This window comes from Chelon labrosus, assembly GCF_963514085.1.
Source record: "Chelon labrosus genome assembly, chromosome: 21".
NCBI lineage: Eukaryota > Metazoa > Chordata > Actinopteri > Mugiliformes > Mugilidae > Chelon > Chelon labrosus.
This window is the reverse complement of record NC_140354.1, coordinates 13,987,444-14,014,231: the sequence shown is the minus strand read 5'-3', so window position 1 is coordinate 14,014,231 and position 26,788 is coordinate 13,987,444. Positions and strand designations below refer to the sequence as shown.

At 41.3% G+C, this 26,788-nt stretch overlaps 1 protein-coding gene across 1 annotated transcript; it reads left to right on the top strand.

Annotated features, from left to right (window-relative positions):
- Positions 1–7,818: 7,818 nt before the first annotated feature.
- Positions 7,819–15,842, top strand: LOC311506821 (pyruvate dehydrogenase (acetyl-transferring) kinase isozyme 2, mitochondrial-like; the record flags this gene model as incomplete). Its single annotated transcript, XM_084570916.1, has 11 exons — positions 7,819–7,948; positions 8,935–9,076; positions 11,072–11,143; positions 11,276–11,463; positions 11,605–11,694; positions 12,169–12,246; positions 12,357–12,433; positions 13,056–13,154; positions 14,043–14,153; positions 14,240–14,353; positions 14,446–15,842. The coding sequence occupies 11 exons, from the start codon at positions 7,819–7,821 to the stop codon at positions 14,587–14,589; spliced, it is 1,245 nt and encodes a 414-aa protein (XP_084427042.1). The 3' UTR covers positions 14,590–15,842.
- Between the last annotated feature and the right edge of the window lie 10,946 nt (positions 15,843–26,788).

Sequence of the window (26,788 nt, the reverse complement as noted above, 5' to 3'; positions counted from 1 at the left end):
GACTGCTGAAATATGATTGGATAAAAGCTCTAATGCAAAGTTAAACTGCAGGAATCACCACAGCTGAGAGACAGACAAGCCATAGTCAGTCAGTGATTTTGATAAAGTTTAGGCCAGCAGAGAAGGATTTGCTGACCCTGACAACCCACCACAGATACTTGATCAGTTTGGGATCTAGTGAATTTGGAGGCCAGGTCAACACCTTGCTGTTCTTTATGTTTTATTAGTTGTTCCTAAACCGTTTGTGTGCCTGTGTCAGCCTGCATCCTGCTGGGGATTGCTTCTGCCATCAAGGAGTGTCATTGGTATGGTGTGGGGGTGCTTGGTCTGGTCTAGGTGGGTGCTACATGTCTAAGTAGCATCCACATTAATGCCAGGTCCAAAAGTTTCCCAGCAGAACATTGAATTGTTCAAGATGGTCAATGTTATTTACTTCTCCTGTCAGTGGTCATAATGTTATACCTGATCTGGAGTGATGCCTTGATGCTGGTGGCTTGAGGAACATAATTTTAGGACTTGTGCTAGGCTAACCTCTACCCCCTGCCCTCGCATGTATTCATTGTAGTTAGCAAATTGTTAGCAAAGAAATCTGTATTTGAGGCTGCACACCCTAGTCCTGATGTGGTTGTAGCGAACCTGTACACTAAGCGTCATAAGTATAACACCTTTGCATTCCTTTGTCTGTCTCCAAACAGCATGAAATGTGGCCAATTCTTGCTGATTCTTCTTCTTTTGGTGAAGGTTTAGAGGTGTTTCTGGTGTTTGGTTCATGACCTCTGCTTCTTGTGCTGTTTACAGACTTGCGTAATGTAGCCTGTACCGCTTCCAACCGAGGACACCGCGCAGCTTATTTTATTTGCTCCAAATTAAATGACGGAAACCTACAATTTAATTTTCTTTTATGTGACATTTGAAAAGTTTTCTTCAAATCTGCTTAATATTCCACTGCTATGTCTCTCTACTCCGTTCCTACTCCCTGAGTTGGTCTCTCCGTCTGTGTGTTGCTGATTGTGTGAGTGGAGGCAGGTGTGCAGGGTAGAGCTTCACCAGCTGCAACTAGTTCCATAATCAAGACCTTTTCAGATAGTCAGCCCAACCACTCCTGCTTTGGCAGGTTGGAGAGTCTGTTACCCATCAGTGATGCTCAGTGGTTTGAGCCAAATATATTACCAGATTTGACTATACAGCCTTCAGTTGGTGTTGCCCTTTTCCCTGGTATGCATCCTCTTCCTATTTCAGGTGGTCATCTCCCTCTGGGTGGGATGAGTATGTTCTTTCTGAGAATGCTGAACCCATGTGAGGCAACCAGCTGATGATATGAGGAGGAACACAAACATGGCAATAGCAAAATAACCATGGTAAAGCAACAAGAAGTTCAAAGAAGTGTTTGAAAAGATGGCTAGATGTTGAAACAGTAGTTCCACCTCGGTCTGTCTTGGCTATCTTTGCTCTATTGAATGAATTCATGGTGTCAGTAAAGTTTCAACCCTTCACACAGGGCAGGACCACTTTGTGCTTGTCAGAAAAGTCATATTCTGATTGTTGTTTTATTGTGGGCATGTTAACACATCTTATTAAATCCATTTTATTTACCATCTATCAACAAGGGCGTCCAAGGCCCATGGAGCTCCGCCCTCTTGTATTTCGCAGTGGCAGTGATACAAACTGTAACGTGTTTCCACTTTCACCCACTTACGAGAACTTCCAAACTGTAATCGAGCTATTTTAGTTGCTGCTGATGGGTGAGGTGGCCTGCCGGCTGAGTATGTGACGCACGAGCGCGCCCAAGTGTGTCACAGTCACAAATAGATAGCACAACAACAACAGAGGTGGTTCGGTGAAAACTTCAATGAAATTCATTTGTCATTGTGTCACGATATACTTATCTTCATGAAGCCAGATTAGAATATAACAAAAAAGTAATGCAGCAAGCCTGTCTTAGAGAGAAAATGGTAAAGGTATTGCATAATTCTGTTGATGTTTTTCGTACACGACGAACTCCGGTTAGAATGACGCACGAGGTAAACGTAAATGGCAGCGCGACAAGCGAGTGTTTCCAGGCACGAGGAGCATTCGCAGCTGATAGCGAACATTCCTCTCTAGTAAACACATGGTGGTTACATGCTCATCGGACAGCTGCCACTGTCTGTCTCACGTACACCTCATAGAGAGAGAATGTACGCAGCTGCTGTTGTTCACATTCTATTATTATCTATTATTTTAGTACATATAAGCCTGAAACTTTGCTTTGACCCATTCCCGTTTGCTCTGTTCAATATACTGCATTATGCAATAGTACAAACTCAACACTTCCTGGTTTACATTACAAGCTCTCTAATGTGCCATTGGCCTGGAATCCTTAAATTCTTAACAGTGCTTTTATTTGCAGCCTTACTACACAGTATCTGCTCATTGCAAATTAGATTAATGAAGAACAAGTACACACATACACCCACTGTATAATCTTGATTGATATTGTTGTTCGTATGAAATTAAATTGACATTATATGACTGGCACCAGGAGATTAATCACCCTTGTTGTTTCCTGGCCTTTGTCCGTTCATGTCAACCATGGCCTCAGCCAATATTGGCTTTTAGTTGACTGCTGTTGTTTCGCAAACATAACTGAACAAGTAGGAACACAAGAGTAGCCTTCCTTTTATGTATTTCGCATCTGCTTGCACTACAGTGGAAAGAGAAATGAGTCCTTTAAGATGTAGTGTGTCTAAATTTTGACCTTCCCAAATCAAATTAGTAAAACTCCACTGTAAACCCAATATGACTGTAAACAATAGCAGGTAGGAGCCAAATTTAGACCCAGTAAAGAGGTTTGTAAATAAGAGAATTAATACTGCAAAGTCCTAAAACTGGCCGTTAATGACTACACTGTGCTGGTACCGGTACAACAATGTCCTGAGTCATGATACCTAATGCGGGATTTGATCTATTTCATTAAACTTTCGTACTGATGTCAAAATCTGATCCAGTCCAAACTGACCTGCCAATACCAAGTGGTGCCTAGCAATGGAAAGTGGTAAGGTGTATGTTGCTCAACAGACGCAGTACTTGAAGTGCTGTATTTGTTCTTTTTTCAACAAAGATCTTTTAAATTTAAACAAGCTTTGGCAAACTCAAAGCGGGCTGTCATGTGCCCAAGTTTTTCTTACTTTTTTTGGACGAAGCACGTCCACTCCAAACCACTCTATCTTTGATTCATGTGTCTTATACACATTATTCCCAAAAGGCCTGGTATGCCAACAGACATGCACTGCATGTCTGTTGGCAAACTGTAGATTTGCTCTGTTTGTTTTGGACACCAAAGACTTTTTCCTGACACACCTCCCATACAGGTCAACTTTGCACTGTTTCTTTCAAATAGTACATTCCTGTACTTTGACAGCTACAAGAGTTACCGGCAGATCCTTTGATAAAATTTTGAGGTACTTGGAGATTTCTGTTTTCATCAAACAGTCTGCTCTTAAACAGTTTCTCTGACCCCCCATTCTGCACTGCTTGTAGATCATTTTTTTTAAAGTGGAAAGATTCATATCAATTAATTTGGAAATCTCAAACCCCTTTTTCTGAGGGCCTTAGGGAATTATTGATGACTCACTTCAATAGCAAAGAGACCACCAGAACTTAGATCTCTGGTTATACCAGTGACTTCCTGTGGAGGGTCTAATAATATGTATCCCTGGCTTGGCTATGTCACTTTTATTGACAGACACTGATTCAAAAAACACACTTTTGCCAGAATATATCAGAAAAAGCCAACAATTTCCCAACAACTCCAACAAATCTTGGAGTATTCCCTGTTTAGAAAATCACAAATGTAGCTTTTAAGATGTTTTGGACTGACTGACAGGATTTCAGGTTTCACTGAGGTTATCCCACAAAGGTTCAAAAAAGGCAACTGGACTTGTAGAGTTTTTTGAGAAGACGTTTCACCACTCATCCGAGTAGCTTCTTCAGTTCTAGTGGACTGGTGGGAAGTTTGAGGCTTAAATAGGAACTCCTCCTGAAAACTTGCTTGTTATGCTAACAACCACTGAGATCTTAAATGAATGCTTTACTTGCAGTATACTGAAAAGGTGCTTACAGTGATGAAGCATTTAAGATCATGCATTAAAATTAGTAGGTCAGCAGAACAGACCTGCGACATGCTGCAGCAGTTTTGCAGAAACAGTGTTAATGTTTGCACAGCACTGGAGCTTCGGTTGAGTGGAAGATTAACCCGGCTTATCAGCCTGTATGGCATAAACGGCCCCAATCAAACAATATTGATTTGTCTGTCTACGCACATCTCTCATGCAGCCTTTATATAACAGCAACAGAGCCACATGCTACGGTACTGCTGTATTATAAGTCATCCCCACTTAACCCCAACCCTAACATTTAAATATGCTTGAAATAAGTCAGTATAGTAAGTTCAGTACCTTTTGCTGCACTGGGCTTCTTTGTGCCAAGAGTCATTTCAGAATACAATGAGTTCGATCACCAGCATATATCAGCCTCTCCTGACACTCTGCATGCAATACTACGTTATTTGCTATAGTACATCTTGTTTTATTCCCATTGGGATCACAGATGAATCACAAGTTGAATCCAAGCTATCTCTTATGGCAAATGCTAAATAATCCATGTTTATCAGCGTCCACCCAGCTCCTTCATTTCCCTTAAACTCTTGAGTCCCATTTCAGCCTCCTTCATTGTGCACAAGGCTTATCGTACCATACAGTATGCAATGGAGGGGATTGAACAATGTCCTCAGAAGGGCCTTAAATGATTGAGTAAACATTAGATATGCTGAAATTTTTTTTCAGATGCTTGCCCCCTAACCTTGTTTTTGCTGGCACATTGTGTTTTGCACAGTGCAACCATGTACCGAGAGCCCAGAATGACTTTTCAGATGAAGCACAACACAGACTGAGGCAGAGATAGGCTGAAGTGGCTGAAGTGGTTGTGCTGATGCTAAAACAGGGCAACGGCATTCTTTCCTGGAACAGTAGGAGAAACAAATAAGGCTTATAAGGTCGAGGATGCGTCAGATGGTAGGTAAACAGTGGGTTCTTGTAGTTAACTTGTTGGCGGGCCAAATTATTGCGGTCAGACATATGCGTCAGAGTATCTCTAGAACGGGAAGGCTTGTGGGGGTTTCCTGTCAAGAGTAGTGAGTTCTTCCCAACAGTGATTCAATAATATACAAACACGAACCAGTGACAGGATGCATAGGGATGAATTAGAACATGTTCAACTTGTAGCTTACGGGACCTAAAGCATCTGATGTTAGCATTTTAGTTCCAGAAACTACAGGACACCTTAAGAGGTCTCATAGAGTCCAGGCCTTAGCAGGTCAGAGCTGTTTTAGCAGCATGCACATAAAGCAAGTGTGGTTGTAATGTTTTGGTCATAAGCCTTTGCTCTCTGAAAAATGCCTCAGAATTATCTCTGAATGTGAAGTCTAAAGTGCCTCAGGGGTCTGTTCTAGGACCAGTTTTATTTTCTTTGCATATGCTTCCTCCTGGCCACATAATTCGTAGCCATGGTGTCTCGTTGCATTTTCACGCAGATGATACTCAGATCTACCTGCCCGCTAAGGCGTCAGACATGGGAGACCTAAGTGCTTTAAATAACTCCCTCCGTGACATTTAAAAACTGAACGGGTAACAATTTCCTGCAACCGAACTCTGACAAGACAGAAATCTTTGTGATCAGACCACAGCAAGTCGACAACACAAGTTTAACCCATGACTGGTTCCTTCGCCAACGCCATCAGTCTCATAAGAAATCTTGCTGTCTGGTTTGACTCTAACCTAAGTTTTGAGTCCCACATAAATATGTGTCCAATCCTGTTTTTACCACCTCAGGAACATTTACAAAATCCATCCCGTTTTAGCTTTTGAAGACACAGAGTCTATTTTGCATGCTTTTATTTTGTCATGTCAGGTTTTAGCAGGTCTCCACTGGCTCCCAGTACATTTTAGAATAGATTTTTAAGATCTTACTGATTGCTGACTCCGCATGTCTGTGCCCCTGGCTGTATCGCTGACCTTTTGGCATCACACAGGCCGGCACGTACCTTGAAATCTTCAGGCAAAGGTCTACTGTCTGCTCCAGTGGCCAGACCGAAAACAAAAAGGGGATAGTGTGTTTGCGGTCAGAGCCCCGCGGCTGTGGAATGATGTACCAGGGGGAAACAGGGTCATCTGACTACGCAATCTCCTTGATGTTTCTACTCAAAGCATGGTTTTATCAGAGTGACTTTCCTGGTTTTAATTGTATTCTAAAGGATTTTTATGTGTCTGTATACGGCAAGAGATAAAAGACAAACCAACCAACTCCAATTGTTGGAGCATACTTTCTGCTCATGTCCTGCCTCCTGCACGTTTCATCCAGGTTCCCAAACCAAAAGGACAATATCCAATTCTCAGAACATGTCTGACACAGACAAATGTCCTGTTGTGTGCTGAAAAGACATTATTTCATTGACTGAAAAATCAATACGTCTTTTACTGACGAAAAAAAATCCTGAACCATGCAAGGCTAAGGCTGGTGGGACTGTTGTACATCATGAAATTTATACTTTAAAAGGTCAGTCAGATGACAGATAGTGTATGTGATGCAAAAGAGAAAATAAGAACAATATTCTAGCAAATCCTCAGAAACAATAAAAGTTTTTGGAGAAGCTGGTACAAGTGAATTGGGGAAATTTTTGTTTGTTCATTTTCCGACTATATGAGCGCTCTTTGTAGCAGCGTACTAGTTTAGCATAGTCCAAGACGATTTTGTGAAATAACGAGATCAAGTGACATGATGTTACACCAAAAAGTTTCAATTTACGGAAAGATTTCTAGACAAAAATAAGGTCAAAAGGTGATTTTGTGTGCTTTAGTCTATCCCGGGGGTATCTGTACCACTTCTGCCTCTTGTGGCGGAAATGTGCATTAGAATAACAAACCTTAAGAAAAAATAGTTTTTTTTTACCTGCTTATTCACACATGACAAAAGTAACTAAGAAGAATAATCCCTGAAAATTAACAATTTGTTACTACACTTTTTTTATGTTTCTAATTTTTATTTTTAAGAAGCAACAAACCCCCCCCCCCCCCCCCCCAAAAAAAAGAACAATGCGATAAATTAAAAAAACAAAAATACCCTCATCCAGATCACCTGAATGTTTTTCCTGACTCGCCCGGGAGGGTTTAAATACTTAGGATAAAGTTGTTTATCTTGGTCTTACATTTGTGGACCGAACGAATTTGCAGAAGTTCTCAGGTTGGGAAAAAAATAGCCTATAGCAAAAAGCATGATTGTTACACTTTTCCCTGGTACTGTATTCAACCAATAACAACGTGTTGTCTGGTAATGAAAGTTCTTGTTTGTACATGTGCAGTAACAGTGACTGTTTTGTACAGTTGGTGATATGATGACAGCACATATGGGGACACTTTCCATACAGGCTGTTTATCAGATGAAGGAAGCCTTACGTAACACACGACGTGACCCGGTCACACACACACACACCCCCACACGCGTCTCCTTGTTTACTACGATCCTGCAGCTCAGTGTGGGCGGGGCTCTAAGAATCCAGGCCCACCGCGCAATCCCATTGGCTGAGATCCTTAATAAGTAGGAATCTCATGTGCGGAGCTTCAGACTATGACCCTCATCACTTCTTGGACTGATCGACTATAATACCACTATAAACTGCAACTCAGCAGTTATTATTTTTCTTTTTTTGTGCAAGAGGATTACTTCTCGTTTTCACATCCATTTTTTTTTTTTTGTTATTATTTTTTTGTGATTTGAATCTCGAGGATGACCAGTACGATGAAGTTCGCTCGCTCCCTGATGAAGGCTGCAGCGCTGGCCAATGTGCCCAAACACATTGACCACTTCTCCAAGTTCTCCCCTTCTCCTCTGTCCATGAAGCAGTTCTTGGATTTCGGTGAGTGGACCTCGTCTGCTGTCACTCTGTTTGCATGAATAACCTATTGAATTCCTTTACAGATTTAGATTTATTTCTTATCAGGTCCAAAGTTATGTAAGATGCACAATGTGAGAGCAGTCTGTGGTGTGGGCTTGGTGGGGTAAATAGTTGAAAAAGAGTCATCAGGTTATCAGCAGGAAGGGTACAGAGATAACAAAGGGCAGTCATGTTGTGGAATGTGCCCTAACCCATGGTATATGACTTAAAAACTTTATAAATAAAAGCAAAAAATGTCGTTTTATGTGCAGAAATAGTATTTATAACTTTGAATTGGTGGATAAATCCATCAATTCCTACTGAGTTTCTGGGTAATTTTGTGTCCATGAGACTCTTTGCTTTTCTTGGGCCCCCTGGGCACACGTTTTATTGGCTTGTTCAGTAACCTGTGCAGGGGTCAGGGCCACATATGCAGTTATGTTATATGCAATTAAAAGTACTGATAAAAATGGTCAGTAGTGTCTCTGCATGAAGGAACACATCAGTCTAAGTTAACTAAAGGTATGTCAGATGGGCCATTGCTCTGAATTCCATGCAGGTAACTAGGTTTCACAGTGAATTTTATCACATCTTTACAGCCATCATCAGTTCAGTTCAGTTTTATTTATATGGCATCAATAACAGTATAAATTGAATTGAGGTGGCAAGGTAAGCCTTTTTACAGGATGAAACCTTGTTGTTATCAGTGAAATTGCAATGCTAAATTATAATCTTGACCCAGGATGCAATCAGTTGCTATCTTATGATAAAAAAAAAAAAATCCATATTGACTGTAGCAGGTCGCTTGATGACAACTGAGCCAACTCAGCTCACTGATAAACACAGTGAGGCACAGTTGAAAGCATCACAGCAAAAGTAGGGCATTAACTTTACTTTGCTGAAGTTACTTTATCAGTCCAGTGAGAACTTGTCTCACGCCGAGCCGTAATCTCATCCCTCTTCCTCAGGTACGATCAATGCCTGCGAGCGCACGTCCTTTGTCTTCCTTCGTCAGGAGCTTCCCGTCCGCTTGTCCAACATCATGAAGGAGATCAATCTTCTGCCGGACCGGCTCCTGGCGACGCCCTCCGTCCAGATGGTCCAGAACTGGTGAGAAACATTTACTGACTGCTGAACACTCAGTGACTGATTGATCAGGAGATAATCTGACTTACTGACCTCTGACCTCGCTGCTGTCCTTCAAAGAACATAAATCCTGCGAAATCTGACACTTTTCCCAAAGAGGGCTCCTTTACTACCACTTGAATGACTAATTTTAAACAGTAATTCTAACAAGTAACAAGAGGACATGTAATTCCCACCCTTGCAGATTTTTATTTCAGTCATAGCCACAGGAAATAACCTGAGTTCACACTTGTGAAACACTTTCAAAACTCTTTCACAACCCTGTTTCCCCCCCGTGATGTATTTCCATTTCTGTTGAGGATTTGAAAAGGTTCATAATCCGACTGCTAAGAATAGCAGACTGGTAGCGCACCGCTGGCCCAAATACAGTATAATCAGATATTAGATTACATAGCAGTGTGAAGAGGAGGAGGAGGAGGAGGAGGGACGGCGGCTGAACTTTGTCCCAGTTCCTCCTCTAACCACGCCTTTCTCCTTCTTATGTTTTCGACGTCCAGTCTGGTTGTTGTTGCAGCTGAACAGGAACAGCACGTCCAGGGCAGGCGCCGCCACCGTTGAGTGGCTGAGTTACAAACAAAGTTACACTTCCCATGTCAAGAAAACGGTTATTTGCACAGATATTCTAAAGAGAGGACGCCTGAGGTTAAGTAGGATGTTTTGGACGTGAAACTCAAGCTGACATTTAACTTGATAATACAGAAAAAAAAACTTGTTAGTAACTTGTTGTCAATCCACTTCTGCGAATAATAACAGAGGCCTGTAAAACCGAAGTGAAAACATCCACATGGTGGGCTCATTTGTTCTCTCCATGTTTTTCAAATTCCTGACATCATTCTGTGCAGTCTGGAGAAGTTTCTAGGAATTGCTCCCCACCCATCCCACAACTGGATCTCATCACTCTTTCTTCTTTTTTTGGTGAGGCAGCAAATGGGGAAACAGTGCTAACCGAGCAAAAGTCAGTTCGAACCCCAGCTGTGGATGAAGTTTCTGGAACGTGCTACAGGTCGATCACATGGGCAGCAGATGATACTTAGGTCCGATTTCGAAAGACATGGCTTGCTCTTTAGGTCGGGATCTGAAATAGAAAGTGAAAACACATCTGTCATTCCACCTGGACAACAGTTTACACCTTCGAGACACACAACCAGGCCCAGTGCACGTGAATAAACTTTCTGTGAATGTGTCAGTTTAACCAGTTTATGTATCACAAAAACCGCACATAGAACTGAGCTCACTTCACCAGTTTTGTTGCATCTTCGGGGAAAAAATTTGGAAGTGCTCCTTTAGTCTCAGAGATAATGGATTAAACATTAAAGCCAGAACACCTCAGTGGGTAGTTAGGGATTGCATCTTGTAATAACCCTTGTTCTTTTTGTCAAAAACTAGTAAACCATTAACAAGATTTTACAAGAATACATAAAACACTGGAAAGAATCAGAACACTTTATTATTAGTCCTTCAAGGAAATTGTTTAAAGGAGACGGGCCAGCCAGGAGTCGAACCTAGAATCTTCTGATCCGTCGTCGGATGCGAAATGGGAAATATTAACAAAAATTTTCATTTTGTTCTCAGTTTGACTTTGGAGATGAAAATTTAGTTTGCCAAAAATGAAGAGAAGGCAGATGCTGTAACAGAAAAAGCATTTTACCGAATGTTCATTCAAGAAACAACAAACTGATTTGCACAGCACTGCTAGTGATCTGCTGTGAAATGGCGTGTTGTTCTGCAAAACCATGCTGGAGTTGTTTTCTTCCTTCACACACACACACACACGGGACATGTCAAGACTGGTGATGGATGGCAGTGTAACTTTCTCCTCCGCCTCCACCTCCTCTACTCTGTTTTCCGTCACGCTTGGCCGGTAGATCATACCGATACTGCTACCGGCTTGTATCAAGGTAGATGTGTGTTCTAATCAGCTGAACGTAATCAGTGACTCTCCTGTGTTTCTCTTCACAGGTACATACAGAGCCTCATGGAGATCCTGGACTTTTTGGACAAGAGCCCAGATGAGCAGAGAGTCCTTGAGACGTAAGCTCAAAACTCAGATCTTAGTAGGATACAGTTGGACAGAGAGTTTTCTCTCTTTAACGTACTTCTACCATCTTCCTTTCCCTTTCCTATTATTTCTGCCACCCTCCTCCTCCATCCATGCAATCCCAGGTTTGTAGAGGTCTTGGAGACCGTCAGGAACCGACACAACGAGGTGGTGCCCACCATGGCGCAGGGGATCATCGAGTACAAAGACACCTTTGGCCAGCAGGACGCCGTCACCGACCACAACATCCAGTACTTCCTGGACCGCTTCTACACCAGCCGCATCTCCATCCGCATGCTAATCAACCAGCACAGTGAGCTGCCACACACAAACTCTTTAAAAGTACCAGACTACACCTAGAGCCGCCAGATTCTAGGTGTAGTCAGATTTGTGCAAAGGTCATAAACTAGAGCTGGAGAAACAACTGATTTCCCCTTTCTCAACTTTCTTTCAGCTCTGGTCTTCAGCGGCAACACAAACCCCGCCCACCCCAACACCATTGGCTGTATTGACTCCATGTGTGATGTAACAGAGGTTGCACGAGGTAAGGAGAAAAAGGAAAAAGGGGCAAAACAAAGAGGTTGTCGCAGTGATAATCAGTGTAATACGTCACCCAAAGCTGGCTGTTAATTTCATTATGTTCTCAGTTCAATCACTGATTTGCCATCCATGATTGTTTTTTAAATGGAGTATTTGTTAACCACCATGAAGACCAAAGTTTAAGCTTACTAAAAAAATCTGAATAGTAAAATTAGACTTTCACTTTAAACTGGGTCATAAAATTAGTTAATAATGCACATTATATTGTACGTGATGTGTTGTAACTGGCACACATGCCTTCCAGCATTTCTGCTGTAACGTCAGAGCTGGTGATTGTAGTCCAACACTTATCGGCCTTAATGTTTACTCTTATGATAACCTTGTCATTATCGTGTCTGTTTATCTTTATGCACGTCCGTTTATCTTGATCCCGTCCACACAGGTCAAAGAATACAGTTGTTTTTCTGTGTCTCCCTAGATGCATTCGAGAGCGCCAAATTGCTGTGCGAGCAGTATTACATCGGAGCACCAGAGCTGGAGCTGAGTGAGATGAACGGTGAGACGCACAGATAGTGCTGCGACCAAACACGCGCACATTCGTAGTTCTTATGAATTGAAAACGTGTGCGTACAAAGCTTTACCGGTTCGTTTCCTCTCCTCTCCTAGCCAACAGCATGAAAGAGCCCATCCACATCTCATATATCCCATCTCATCTGTACCACATGCTCTTCGAACTCTTCAAGGTAATGAATCATACTGTATCTGCAAATAGGGTATATATAGTCTTTGAGCCATATCAAGGCAAGAAAAAGATGGAACAGCAGAGGCCAGGTTAGCTTGACTGTAGTGATTGTTCATGTGTCCAGTGGATCAGTTGGCGTATTGGGTAGAATCGCAATCCATGATCTGAATCACAAGAGCTTACACAGATCTAACAGTCATCTCATGATTAGTGGCTTTCTGGATACAAACCCTTAAAGGTCCAACTGAGACTTCTAAATGATAGTGAATGGTGGTTTGGTATAGTTCATCCACCACTAGCACCTAGCACAAGATCCAAGATAAGGTCCATTGTCCATTACTCATAATGCAACACAATAAATACCCACATCTCTGAAAACTTATGTCCATGTGTTGTCAAACCAACCAACAATTTCTTTAGATTTGACGATGTGCTTTATATATAAAACCAGTACCGTAAAATTGATCCACAATGAATGACAGTGAATTTGCTCATGTAATCAGTAATCCATCATGAGTTTTACAATGCATTTCTGGCCATGACCTGAATTTGAAATGTTGAAGTCAATGTCAAACTGTGCAAAATCCCAGCAGCTGATGAATCCCTTCACTTCCTAATTGCAGAACGCTATGAGAGCAACTATTGAGAACCACGAGGCCAGCAGGACCCTCCCGCCCATCAAAGTCATCGTCGCCCTTGGTGGGGAGGACCTGACAGTCAGGGTGAGTGAAACCCTCCAAATACCATATGTCTTTGGCGGAACAACCACAGCTTCCTTATAGACTAAAAATGTCTTTGGTGTGTAATAGGCTACATCGTAGAACTGCATGTGTTTCACTTTTGGTGCAATGTCAAGTTGAACACTGAGAGCTAGGTCCATAAAAGTGCACTGACCTACGGAACATCGAAGGCTAGTCAAATATGTCAGGTTATGTAAATATTTCCAGTTGATCTTATGTTGCAAAAGAAATCAAGGCATGCAAACATCGTTCTTTGCCACAATGGTGGCGTCGAATCCACCAAATTCATTTCCAAACATGTGCAGCAAACTATTGAGTAAGGCTTCTCACACGTCACAAGTTGAAAGAAACAGAAAGGTGTTATCTGAACGGCCCGAATTCTCAAACCAAGAATAGAAACAATGCACGTTACACATAGCTTTGTTGGTTTAAGCTCCAAGGTAATATTGAGAGTGTATCGCAGCAGAAACCACAAGGTTTTTTTTTTCCCTTGTCCCTATTCGTTTCACCCTTTGTTCCTGCTGGCCTGACTCACCTCTATTCATCTGCCTAATTAGGTTACATAAACCTCATAAACCCTCATTATAATTAAAGGATCATAATCCGCCCAGATACCAAGTCTATTCACTGACATCATTGGCTCCTGGCACACCATGTTTCCTCATATAAACTGGATTAACGATCCACACTGTTGGCTGATACCTTTAACCCTTACCCTAATTACCCCGTCATAGAAACATGCATCACACATGTTTACCAGCTTCTACCATGGATACGCATACACTTTTCTGTCCGTGCAATGCGAACATAATTGTTGGCCTCAAACAGTGCTGCAATGCTGACCTCTCCGTGACTTCCATCTCTCTCCAGATGAGTGACAAAGGAGGTGGCGTTCCCTTCAGGAAGACCGAGCGACTGTTTAGCTACCTGTACTCCACAGCTCCCAGACCCTCCATTGGAGATAAACACAGAGCCCCAATGGTGAGCACGTTACACAAACACACTGAGTCACGCACAGTGTCTATATATGGCCAAAAGCTGAAGTGTGTATGTGTGTTTGTATGCAGGCAGGGTTCGGCTATGGTTTGCCCATCTCTCGCCTCTACGCTCGCTATTTCCAGGGAGACTTACAGCTCTACTCGATGGAGGGTTACGGCACTGATGCCGTCATACACCTTAAGGTAAAATATACACATGGATGTTAAGTGAAATGTAGGCCAAGTAGGGCGCAGTGAATCGTCCTTGCATTAACCTGTTCTCTGTTTGTCTCCAGGCGTTGTCTACAGACTCTGTTGAGAGGTTGCCAGTTTTCAACAAGACCGCCCTGCGTCACTACAAGCTGAGTTTGGAGGCAGACGATTGGTGCGTCCCCTCCAAGGAGCCACTGAACCTCGCGGTCTACCGCAACGCCAAGTGACCTGACGTGGTGTTTAACAGAAACATTTATTAGTTGACCATGAAGCGTCCACTAAAGGATGGATGTCGTGGGACCAGAACCAAGGGGCCCCGGGGAGGGGCTCGAGCTGAAGCGACCAAAAGTGGCCAGTGAAATGAGCGAGCAGGTCGAGGACCTGCGTCCTGATTGTCTAGGAAAGTCCTTGATTGAAGCAAGCATCTTCTTCCTGTTTCTTTTTTTTTTTTCTAGATTATTCACAAGTGTGCTGTGAAATAATGGAAGACATGGAAAAAGGTTAATGTTAAGTCAAGATGGCGAACAGTGAACAGATGGTGGGACAGAACAATTGGAAGTATCTAATCTGAAAACCTATAATTAAAAATCCCAAAGTGGGATAATTCACTACTAAACACGGCACTGTTATCCATTTATGTTGATAACGCCGATGTACTCTTTTATTTGGCTTAAGTTTATATTAAATATGCTACAACATGGTTACTACTAATGTTGAAAAATGTGTTTAGGCAGCAGTGAGATGTTCAGATGAAAGAAAGAAGAAAGAGACAGTGGTAGATTTTGAAAGGTTTTGCTAAGTTATTGAACGAAAAGCACCGAACGTGTCTTCCAGGTGAATATTATTCCAACCTTTACCTCATACATTTCACCCGAATGTCGGTAATAAGGTTTGCCGATTTCTTCCAGTAAAGGTTTTTTGGGGTGCTAATCAACCAGTGAGGTCCTCAGGTTTAAAAATCCCATGTGAAGATTTTTCAGTCTTTGTGAGACTGGTATCCGGGATACTATGCAAACTCGCGTTGTCTAGAAGAAACTGTAAGCAAATACTATTTTGAGTTACTGTTTCGTGACATCGAGCTGGTTTGCGGTGCAGAGTAAAGAGGTGTTGCGCTGCTAAATTAGTGAGAGAACCCTAGGATTAAAGGTTAGCGTTCAGCAGGTACTGAGACATTGTCTCAGAGTTATGTAAATGTAGCTCCACTTGAAAGTAATGGTTAAACTCCCTTTAGCTTTGCTACAAGTTTGAAAATAATATGTTATATATGTATATTGTGATTCATTCACAGATGTGTGTGACCCAAACACTGTGTTACTGAAGTGCCTGTGTTCCACTGTGCAGTATATTTTGAAGTGTTGATATTGGAGGCCTTTTATTTTTATAATGAAACCTTTAAAAAATAAATCATCGCAAAATGAACTTTTTTCTGTACTCATTATTATTGCTTCATACATATTACGTGATGAACCCGTGCATATGGGACGTGCTGGATGAATGTTTTGCTGATTTGGGGCTTGTAGCTGCAGGTCCTTGGTACACTTCCCATCTTGTTTGTTGTGCGTCTTACAAGCAATGAACTGAGCAGTGGGGAAGATGAACCTGAACAGGACCTGTCCAGTCGAGTTGTGCAACACATTCATGAGGGAACATGTTAAATAACGTTTGCTTGTGCATGTGTGTGTCTTTCGTTGTGTGCGTAACCTGGTATAATAGTATCAAAGTCAATGCACGGACTTTGGACACCATGCAGGATGCGTTTGCTGGGATTTCACTTATCACGCAGTGTGTGCATGATTAAGTGCGTGCGGGAGTGTCTCAGATTTTCCTACTGTGGGACAAATTAAAAGATTATCTTATCTTATCTTATACGCCTTAGGTGTTACCATTAAAAACGTAGAGATAATTCTGTGGATTATTAATTAACTCCTTATTTCTGCAATCATTCGACAAAGAGATGTTGAATATTAAAGACTAAATTCCATTCCACACATTTCTGGATTTGTGTTTTTAAATTAGTAACAGCTGAGACAAGGTTTCCCCCCTAAGGAACAGGTCGGTGAGTTTTTAAATGTTTTTCTTATACTGATTTTTTCGCAAAAGTCTGAAATAAATCACTCACCCAGGTAAATTCCACTGAATGCATTTTACTGCGTAGTATATGTAGTGTTTTAGAAAGTTATTTAACATTACTTCCATGTCTTTCTTTTGTGTCCAATGTCAGCTATGGAGTTGTTAGTACTGGCCGCAACTAAATCTGAAGAATTTGTCCACCACATGACGGACAGATTTCCTTTGACATGTGAATACCCACAACGAAAAGGAAAATTTATATCAGGTTAATATCAGACATACCTCACATAACAAAATAACATATGCACAATCCCAGACTCTTACCAAAAAAAAACTTAACCATCATAAATTAACATAATTCTAATCTCAAAACCAAGTCTTAACCCCCAAACCCTGTGGGGACCTCAACTTGGTCCCCGCAGGCGACAGCAGTCCCCATTGGTTGGTGTTCTGTCAGTCTGTAGTCCCCACTGGGACATAAAAACAAACAAACACACACAGTGCAGTCATGGTTGAGCTAACAAAAGAAGTAGCCTGGGCCCTCATCTCTTAGGAGATGGACAGGAGCTGATAAATTTAGCAAACACACAAACTCCCCTTAGGCTCTCTACTTTCCTGCTCTGTACTTTTTGCATGGGGGTGTTCGTATAAGTGGGGCTGCAAAACTCAGGTGTCGCATGCATCTATTTTCTCTCTCTCTCTCTCTCATCCTCTGTGTTTGAGTGACCTGGCAAACGTTTCAGTATTAACCACAACCCGTTTGTTACCCTACTGAAAACGAATTAGAGAAAAAAACAAAGAACAAAGGGAGTGAGAAAAAAGTTGCATATGGTAAGACAATGAGAAAAAAGGAGAGATTACAGCTGAGGTGGAAGAAGAAGAAGGGGAAGGGAGATTGAGGGAATGAAGAAGAAATGATGAGAAGCAGGGAAGCAAAACAGGTCAGAAGCCTCTCCTGCCATGTTTCAGGCTGGCCGCACCGCTGACCCTGTTTCACCGAGGAGCACCGGCTCAGCAGAGACTCCTGCAGGCATTTTTTTGGAACAACCAGTTAAGGAAAGCACAGAAGATCAACACATACCAGCTGCAACTGTAAGAAGAGAATGAGGATTTAAAACACTTCTGGTAATTAGCTGGTATGACTCACTATACTAATGTGATTTATTTATTTATGTTTTAAGCTTGAGCCAATAAATATCTGCCTGTCTGGAGTCCCATTAGGACAGAGATTCAGCATTACAGGAATAGGTGGGTACAATTTATTTGGCTCCTCTGTGATATTTAGCAAGTAGGGTTAGGGTTAGGGTTAAATTCAGAATGCAGTAATAGACATGGCAATACAGAAGAAAACAGCCTTACCGGGGGAACAGTTAATAAAAATAAAAAAATAAATACACATTTAGATATAATTGAATGTGACTTACACTTTAGAGGATTTCATTGTCTCTGATGTCCATACTTAAAGCCACTAAAAAAATGATAGATCACTATGAAATTATAGAAAAAAATACACTTCAAATTTACCAGAAAATCACATTACGTTTTAAATGTTCTTTAGTGATAAGCAGTCCAGCAGTAATTCTGTCCATTGGCCTTCAAAATACTTCCTCCACACATATTTATAATACAATAGACACTGTAACAGAACACATTGTGGTTGCTAAAAAAATCCTTTTATTTTAAAATTAAACTTTGCATTTTCATTTTATTTTGCAATGACAATGGCTCCGATGGAATAAGTGAGATGTGAGTTTTGACAGATTTTACAGTTAGAGCTGACAGACAAGTTGTCATATTCCACATGCAGACATACCCTCAGCTAAGTCGTTTTTACAGTCGGTGTAGTGAATAGCTCACAGAAAATAACTCAGAGGGAAGTGGGAGAAGTGGGACAGAAGGCCAAAAGTTCTGCGTTGGACATTTGCTAAAATTTCCCGTACGGTGTCCAGTCACGGGAGAACTCCTACAGCTGCCCTTCATAGTTTACAATGAGGTCGCTCGAAGCTGGTGCAGCTGGGGCAAAGGGATCACCCACCAGTCCCGGGAATGAGTGTTCATATCAGAAAAGTACGAGCTGATGTGCACTAGGATGACTTTCTCAAGAAAAATCTTTCTTCTCCACAACACTTTTTTCTCTCCAGCTATTGTGTCGCTGCCTTACAGGAATGACGTGTAACCTTCTCGGATGGATCGGTTGAGCCTCCTAAGTGAGATGAATATGTCAGACAATTTCAGCGGCCACTTTAGGTCTAAAAAAAAAAGTTTTGCAATGTCTGTGTTCACGTCCCTCACTAACACTGAGCTTGGACTCCTGCAGTAAATCTCTAAACCCTTGCAGGCATTTGCACTTCAAAGTGACACAGCGAGGCATTGTGACTGAAGCTCATCTCAGAAGGAAACCTGGCGACAGAAAATTGATAGTAATTCCATAAATTTTACAAAATTCACTGTTCAACTGTTCAAAATAGAGTGAAACCCAACCTCTGTACCTTTTTGTTTTGTTGTGGTTTCATTTAAATATATGTTTTAAATCTCTCACTCTAGGATTAAGCCTTTCTTTGGTTGGAGATCACATAATATTCTTCTCGTGGTAAGAGGGTTACTGTAATGCAGAAGTGTGGAATCCTCATCTAGATAATACACAAACCTCGGCAACATAATACACAACACAGTAAGAATGTGAAGAAAAAAGGAGGGGAAGTTGAGATGGGCCAAGAAAGCTGAGCGTAAGAGAATATTGTTGCGCTTTCTGAAAGCGATTAGCAAAAAGGAAAACATGTCCTTCATATAATCCAGAAGAAATTTGTGTCCAAAGCTCCTGGATCCGTTTTACTACCAAAGCTTCGGCGGCCCTGGTATGTGAGATAGGCTGAGTGAAACACACACTACCCTCTGCCAAATGGGAGTTTCGGGGTGAAAGGATGGACATAAGCAGACTGTGAAATACAGCACAGGATTTGTGAAGGAAGATGGAAGGCGGGAGAAAGAGGGGGTAACTTAATGTGAATGTCACTTACAAATATGGATAGTTGTGGACTGCAAATTTTTGAGCAAGTTTTCGAAAGTGTGCAGTGGATGTAAAAACTTTACAACCCCTGTTAAAAACAACAGATTTTTGAGATGTGAAAGAAAATGATAGAAGATAAATCATATCAGAACTTCTGCACACAAGTGCAAGTGTTCCTCCTTAGAGATGAGGGCCCAAGCGTGCCACTGAATACCATTTTTTTTTTTTTTTTGAGAATTTCAGAGAAAATGTTTTTTTTCCTCAAAACTCAGAATACTTTAGCACCTAAGTGTGCGTACCCTTTTATAATTTGGAGTATGGCTGTCTTCAGAATGATATTCTCATCAAGCTCATCTAAAACAGTACACACAAGCCTTCACCTGAAGTGTTTATTATTGTAGTATCTGACATCTTTTACACTGGGTGTTATAAAAAGAGCCATGGGCCACTGAGACCTTACAGAGCATCAACGGGATCTCATTGTTTAAAGGTGTTGCATGAAATGTACAGTGGAACACAGTGGAGAGAGATGGAGGCAGACGTCAACAATTGGAGAAAATATGACGCAACAGTGGCATTATCGATAACAATAGTGCTTCTAAAATTTGACAAGGAAGACAAAGAAAAAGCTGGTCTGCTGTTGAGTGGCCATCAACCACATTCAAGGAGCTGCACCATTGGTATTTGACACTTCTGGTGTGTACTAGGAAGCTAAAATTAAGGAGTACTTTCACCTTTCAGCATAGCAACGATCCAAAGAGCGTATCCAAATCAACAAAATAATGATTTGGAAATAGCCTAGCCCGAGCCAAGACATGAATTCAAAAGGGAAATCTGTGGGGGCACTTGAAGAGGGCGGCGCACAGGAGATGCGCTCGCAGTTTGACAGATCTGGAGCATTTTTGCAAAGAAGAGTGGAAAAATATTCCCATGTCAAGATGTGGCAAGCTTACAGATGTATGTCCAAATGGACTGATTGCTATAATAAAAATCAAAGAGTGATGCAACTAAGTGTAGTTCGAGCTGAAAAGTGTCACTTTGCTTTCCGGTTGCATGGCATAGGTAATAATTTAGAAAGCAGATGCAAATGCTCTGATGTGATTTATCCTTGTGAGATTTTTTATTTTTTATTTTGATATCCCAAAAGCCTCAGAAATAGATCTAAAAATTCCAGAAATATTCAAGAAATGTCCACAGTTCCAAGACAGTAATCAGATAATTAGGTTGACTCCGGTTTTTGTTGTATTAACACAATGGCCAATGCAAATTATTGTGTAGTTCCCAATCTACACATGAATGTAGACACAACATATAGACAACATAGTCTTTACCATCATAGGAAGACAACCCCCTGCATGGTGTGGACTGCTGGTAGATAGTAGAAGTGGCTGACCAGTAGCAAGAAAGGCCTGGACTAAAGGATCTGAGTACAAGATCAGTAGAGGCTGGAGTCTGTCACACCAGGCAGGACCCCGGATACAGGCTGTGTGAAGATGCCCCTGAGATAATCCATCACATTACAGTGAAGTGTAAGATGCTAGCAGGCAGGGCGTACATGGAACGTCATAACCAAGTCGCTGGACTAGTGTACAGAAATATTTGGGCCGAGCATGATCTGGAGTTCCCAAGGTCGAAATGAGAAACACCTCCTAAGGGTGGTCAACACTGACTCAGCTAGGGTACTGTGGGACTTGCAGAAACAATCTGACTGGTAATGGCTAGCCAACTGGATATACTGTAGTAGACGTGGACAAACAGAAAAAGATCGGTGTAATATAAGACGTATCAATCCCAAGGGACAGCAACAACAGAAGGAAGGAGCATGAGAACATTGAGACATGCCAAGGGTTGAAAGAAGAGCTAGCAAAGATGTGAATTGCTTTTAAATGCAATATGGCATGTATTCATGAGCTGACACATGCAGGGAAAATGCCAGACTTTCTATGCCCCTTAGTAATGCATGGGTGAAATGGAAAATGGTCTGTAATTATATAGAGCTTTTCAAGCTTGGCGACTTTACAGCGTTTCTCTTTAACACACACTCACACACCACTGGCCAATGATGCCATGCATCGTGCTCACCTGCCATTGGGAGCAACTTCGAGTTCAGCCTTCAGTTTGCCAGGGATTGGACCCTGTGATTAGTAGGCAACCTGCTCTACCACCTGACTCACAGCCACCCACAGTGAAGATTATTTTTAGTCTGTGGATTATGTGTGTGCATGTCTTTCATGATCTGGCAACTTGGGTAATTTATGGATCTTGACCTTTACAACAAAACTGTGGAACTCAGAAGGTGTCCAGGTCTGAGGAGTTAGCAAAGATCTACCAGTGGACTAGGAGCCTTCATCAGTCGAAGCTGTTTTACTAAAACAACATACAATTCCTTGAGCGGTCAGGATCTGGGGAAGCCAATACCTTGAAATGTTTTTCATGTTCCTCAGACCGTTTCTGAACAATTTAAGCAGTGTGACAGAGGGGTATTATCTTGTTGAAAGAGATCACTCCCACTACTTGTCTTTTACTGAATTTGGGTTTGGGACAGTACAGCTGTAAATCTCACCATTATGTTACTTGCTTATCGTTCCTTGGGGACACTCTGCAACATCAAAATTGACATTTTGAGGTTAACTCTGAAAGTTTAGCTTTTCATGTCCTTCTATATTATGGAAGCATGAGAACAGATTGCTATGATATTTTGGTATTGGTAGATATTCCAAACTGATCAACAAGAAACGTCTTTCTAGATTTCCATGCTGGTGATCAAGCTCACCAGTTTGTCAGGTATTAATGGAATGTCGGCACTGCACTTCTAAAGGAACTATACGATGCACCCAATAAAAGACTTGCTGTTATGGGAAGTCCATGTTGACATGTTGAAGTGTGTAAATGTGAAGATGTCTGATGAGGGAAAAAAAAGTCAGTGTGCTCATTCAAGCCTTGCCAGCGTAAGTAAAGGTTAAAATACACAACAAGAAATGGTTTGCCATGATTCTCTGGAGGCCCATCTGAGAAAACTCTTCCCTGGGTAAATAAAAGTGAAAATGAAAGCTTTGGAAGCAACTGAGCTCGGGCCCATGGGTAATTCTTCATGCTGAAGGGTTGGGGGTGTAAAGGAATCTAGTTAAGAAAAAAGAGAGGGGAACAGAGATAAAAAATGAAGCGGAATGGTAGGAGTGCAGAAGCAAAGAGAGTGAAAGAACGTGAGAAAGATGCTGTCAGGAAGAGGTTCGAGGAAAAGAAAGAAAGGAATGACAGAAAAAGATGGTAGATAGGAAATCAACTTCTACCATATGAAAGGAACTTAATAATAACTATTACCATTAACTATTACCAGACGTTAATGTTTGTTTACAGAAGTGAAGCAGTGTCAGCCAATAGTTGTTACTATAGCGCCACTTACTGGTGGGAGGGCATAAAAAAGAAAGGGCATGAGATTGGTTAAGCGATTGGTTGGTTTGAGGAAGGATTTCATGAACTGATAAGTTGATAAGTTATGTATTAGCATCCTATTTCTTTGTTTTGCAGTCAAATTCACAATATTCTGATTTTAAGCGGCGAACGCCTTCTATGTTGTTTATTCTATGGGTTTTCTTTGTGCGGCCAACTGAAAGCTACCTGCAACAGTCATGAACAAGCTAATATAGATGGTCTTTGATGTTGAGCAAGGTGAATGCTGTAGCCATTACAGGGTGTGGTTCAGACTGAATACATTTCTGTTCTTTTTTAAAGTGTCTAAAATATTTTGTATTTTACTATATTTCAGCTCAGTTATTTAAGTTGTGAGGAGTTGTGAGATGATTCACATGATCAATAAACAATAACTCTGCACTATTATATATACTCACTGTACAAAACCCTGGTTTGGTGTATATATCTGCTCTTATCCTATATTTTATGTGTACAGATTGAGATTTATTTAATTTAATTTAATTTAATTTTTCTTTCACTTATTTAAGTTGTTTCTGTACAAGAGAGCAAAGTTGCCGGAGTCAAATTCCTTGTATGTGTACATACTTGGCCATTAAAGCTGATTCTGATTCTGATTCTGAGTTCTTGGGCAACCAGCCTTGGAAAGCCAACTGTAAGAGCGGTCACCTTCAATGCATAATTGCCTCTGCAAACTCGACCCACATTTCAGGGAAAAGAACACTGATTCACACTTTATTTGGACTTCTGAATTGCTCAACCCAAGCACCGATCTCATACTTACAGAGCTGTGAAATTTGACCTGTTGAAATGTTGACGATATTGTCACTGAACTTCATATTGTTCGGAGTTGAACTGGAAGTTCTCATAAGGGGAAATTCTCAACTTTGTTATATAACCTGTAAGTTAACCAATTCCTAAATAAGCCGGGATACACTTTTGTCTGTTATTCTGCTCCTGCAAAGCTACACTCTGTTGCTAGTTTGCAGATAAAATCTACAGTGCAAGTCTGCACTTATGGCTGTGTAGTTTCTGTAACTTGCAACAAATCAAAGCTTTCCTTACCAACAAACAGCCAAACACTCTTAGTGCATGCTCACAATCTTTTTAAGAGTACTTTGATTAAATGAAATGCCTAAGGAACACTTAACGAAGAGAATAAATTAGGTTTAGGGGAAGGAAGAGCTAATCGGAAGTAGATGTCCATTCTTAACTACTTCTTCAGTCCCTGGTGACAATAATGGAGGTAGTGTAGCATGCTACAGGTGCTGCTACAAGTGTAGCTATATCTCATTTAAGTTTGTCTCATGAACTGTGAGGGAAGGAAATATAGTTTGCCACTACACATAAACGACCTCATCACTGTTCTCTGGCTCCAGCGGGAAGGACCGAGCTTGATGTTTCTGATTATCCGTCCTGAATGCCAATGAGGGGGAGAATTTTCATTTGAGTGGCTGGGGGTTTAAGAAGCCTTACTCCACATAGTCGATCAGAGGTTAAAATCTAATTCTAACAGATTTAACATCGAACAGAATTCCACTTTGACAATCTTTGAAAGATGTTACGATCTACACGACCTGAATAAATACGAAGCAATAGATTTACTTTTTATATGTGTCGACGACATGTTTGTTTGCAACTTATGAGTCACCACTTGTTAAAAATAAAAGGAAACTTATTTATTTATTCTTCTGTTTTGATCATCACTTGATTAAGAGCTAATTAGTGAAAAAAAATATGTTAATTGTTATTATGGAGGTTCTTAAGGAAGCACTTTTGAAGGGGCTTGTGGTGGTGGTCCCAACGTTATAGGACATGCATTAGATTAGACTTTTTCTGCTTCCAAGCTAAGCTGCTGCACTGATGGCAGGGAGGCACGCCTGTCTTCCTCTACTCCAGCTCAGCATAGGAATTTGTGTAAGATGCAAGTGGTCTTCACTGCCCAGTGGAGAGTGCTTGGTGTTTCACCATAGGATCCTAAATGAAGCACGGATCCTACATGTGCACACATAAGGAGTGAACACATGCTTTTCAATGACAAGGTCTCTCCTTAGAGGAAAAGCCTCACCACTTACAAATACTGTAGCTGTGTCACCGGTGAGGGGTCGTCTGCTCCTTGTAAAAGCAGTCCCATAGTCTGAGACACAAAGGACCCCACTATTACTGCTTTTCACTTCTGCTGCTACATCTCGAAAAGGAAAGGGGCAACATGATTGACAGTTCTTCACTCCATTTAGTCCAATTACGCCACCACCTGGACTGATGGATTTCATACAGAGTTTATCTCAGGACAAGGATGTTGCGTAACATCCATTTCACCTATCTACTATTTACATCTTGTTTCTGTTGATCAATGGCATCAGTGAGGAGATCATGCATATCCTAGTTTAGATTATTGTTACCTCAAACTCAGAGATGTCCTCCATGTCAAAATGAATGCCTTTCAAATAGACAGATAAATAGATACAAAGACCATACAAAGTTGCTATGTATAAATGCGATGCTTGAGTCACGTTGTTAGATGATTATAATAACTTAAAGGATTTTTATTGCCATGTGAACGAATGCAGCAAATGCAGTCTTCTGAAGCAGAGAAGAACCTGTGGAGAAGGTACCTCACTAATGCTCAGAAGGTGAGATATGGTTGGTTACGCATGGCTTTAGAGAAACTGACACGCCAAACTCACGGCAAAGAACCAAATGTAAGCAGACCGTGACGTCGACATGTCGCCCGTGTCTGGACCACAAATTTGAACCTGAACACAAAGCAAACACTACAGCCAAGAGCCAGCTAGCACGTGTTCTACATTAAAGGAAATAACTCTTCTTACCAGCAAATGGCAGTAGTCTTTATTAATCGCTCAAAAGAGGAAACTAGCTGTGAGGCTATGAAGCTAGGAATATCCACCAGCCATCATTCTTGATGACCGTGAGAGTATTTGCAAATTTGAATGTTTAGATTTAGATTAGATTGTTTGCTAAGCTAATCAGCCAGTCAGAGTGATCTCTTTCTCAGCTCTGCTAAAGAACCTTAAGGTCACATGGAGGCACAAGGGACACTTTAAAGACATATTTTTAAAGTCAGTAATTCTCCCTGTCCCCATCACCAGGCTGGAGTGATATTGGAAATTTTTACATTTGCCTATAACCGTTAATCAGACAGTAAATAACAGGCTTATAAAAATGTCAGCGACTCTGGTGATATTGAACCTGTTGTAAAAGTCATCTACTTCAGCTCCAATCCATTTTAGTCACACTATATTGCACAACCTGTTAGCTGAATAAATGGCACGCTCTGTGACCTTCTAAAAAATGGCAGCAGGGTTACAAAAATCCTGATATGATTATTCACACAGCCAGAGACTAGACGTGAATCAGATCTAGGGTCACATATGCAACTGAGTCACTGCTGTAATGTGAACTTTACCCCTTTGTTATGGTGGTATGCAAAAAAAATTGATCACTGGAAGTTTCTCACATGGGTGGAATGCAACAATCATTAATACAATTATTTACACCTTAGATCTCTGTCTTTCTCTATTGTGACATGTAGAAATGTTTGCTGTAATAGAGCTGCAAGATGTTTCGTCCAGCTGTTTTTCTTTTTTTCTGCCACCACTTCAAACGCTCTGTCAAGTGCACATACAGTGTTCATACCTATTCTCTGAATAATTGTGTCACTAACAGCAGAGCAAAACATCCATTACACCACTGAACACATACACCCTGGCCACAAATAAATAATGTCTGTGTGTGTGTGTGTGTGTGCGACAGCTTCCTGACAGCAGCTATGCAGCAGAAAACAAACCACCTCTTCGGCTGTCGCCTTTCCCACCGCTCCGCTCTGCTCTCCATCTCTTCCTGTGCAGCAGATTGACAACAGTCTGTTGCCTTGTACTCTGTTTGCCACCCACCAGCAC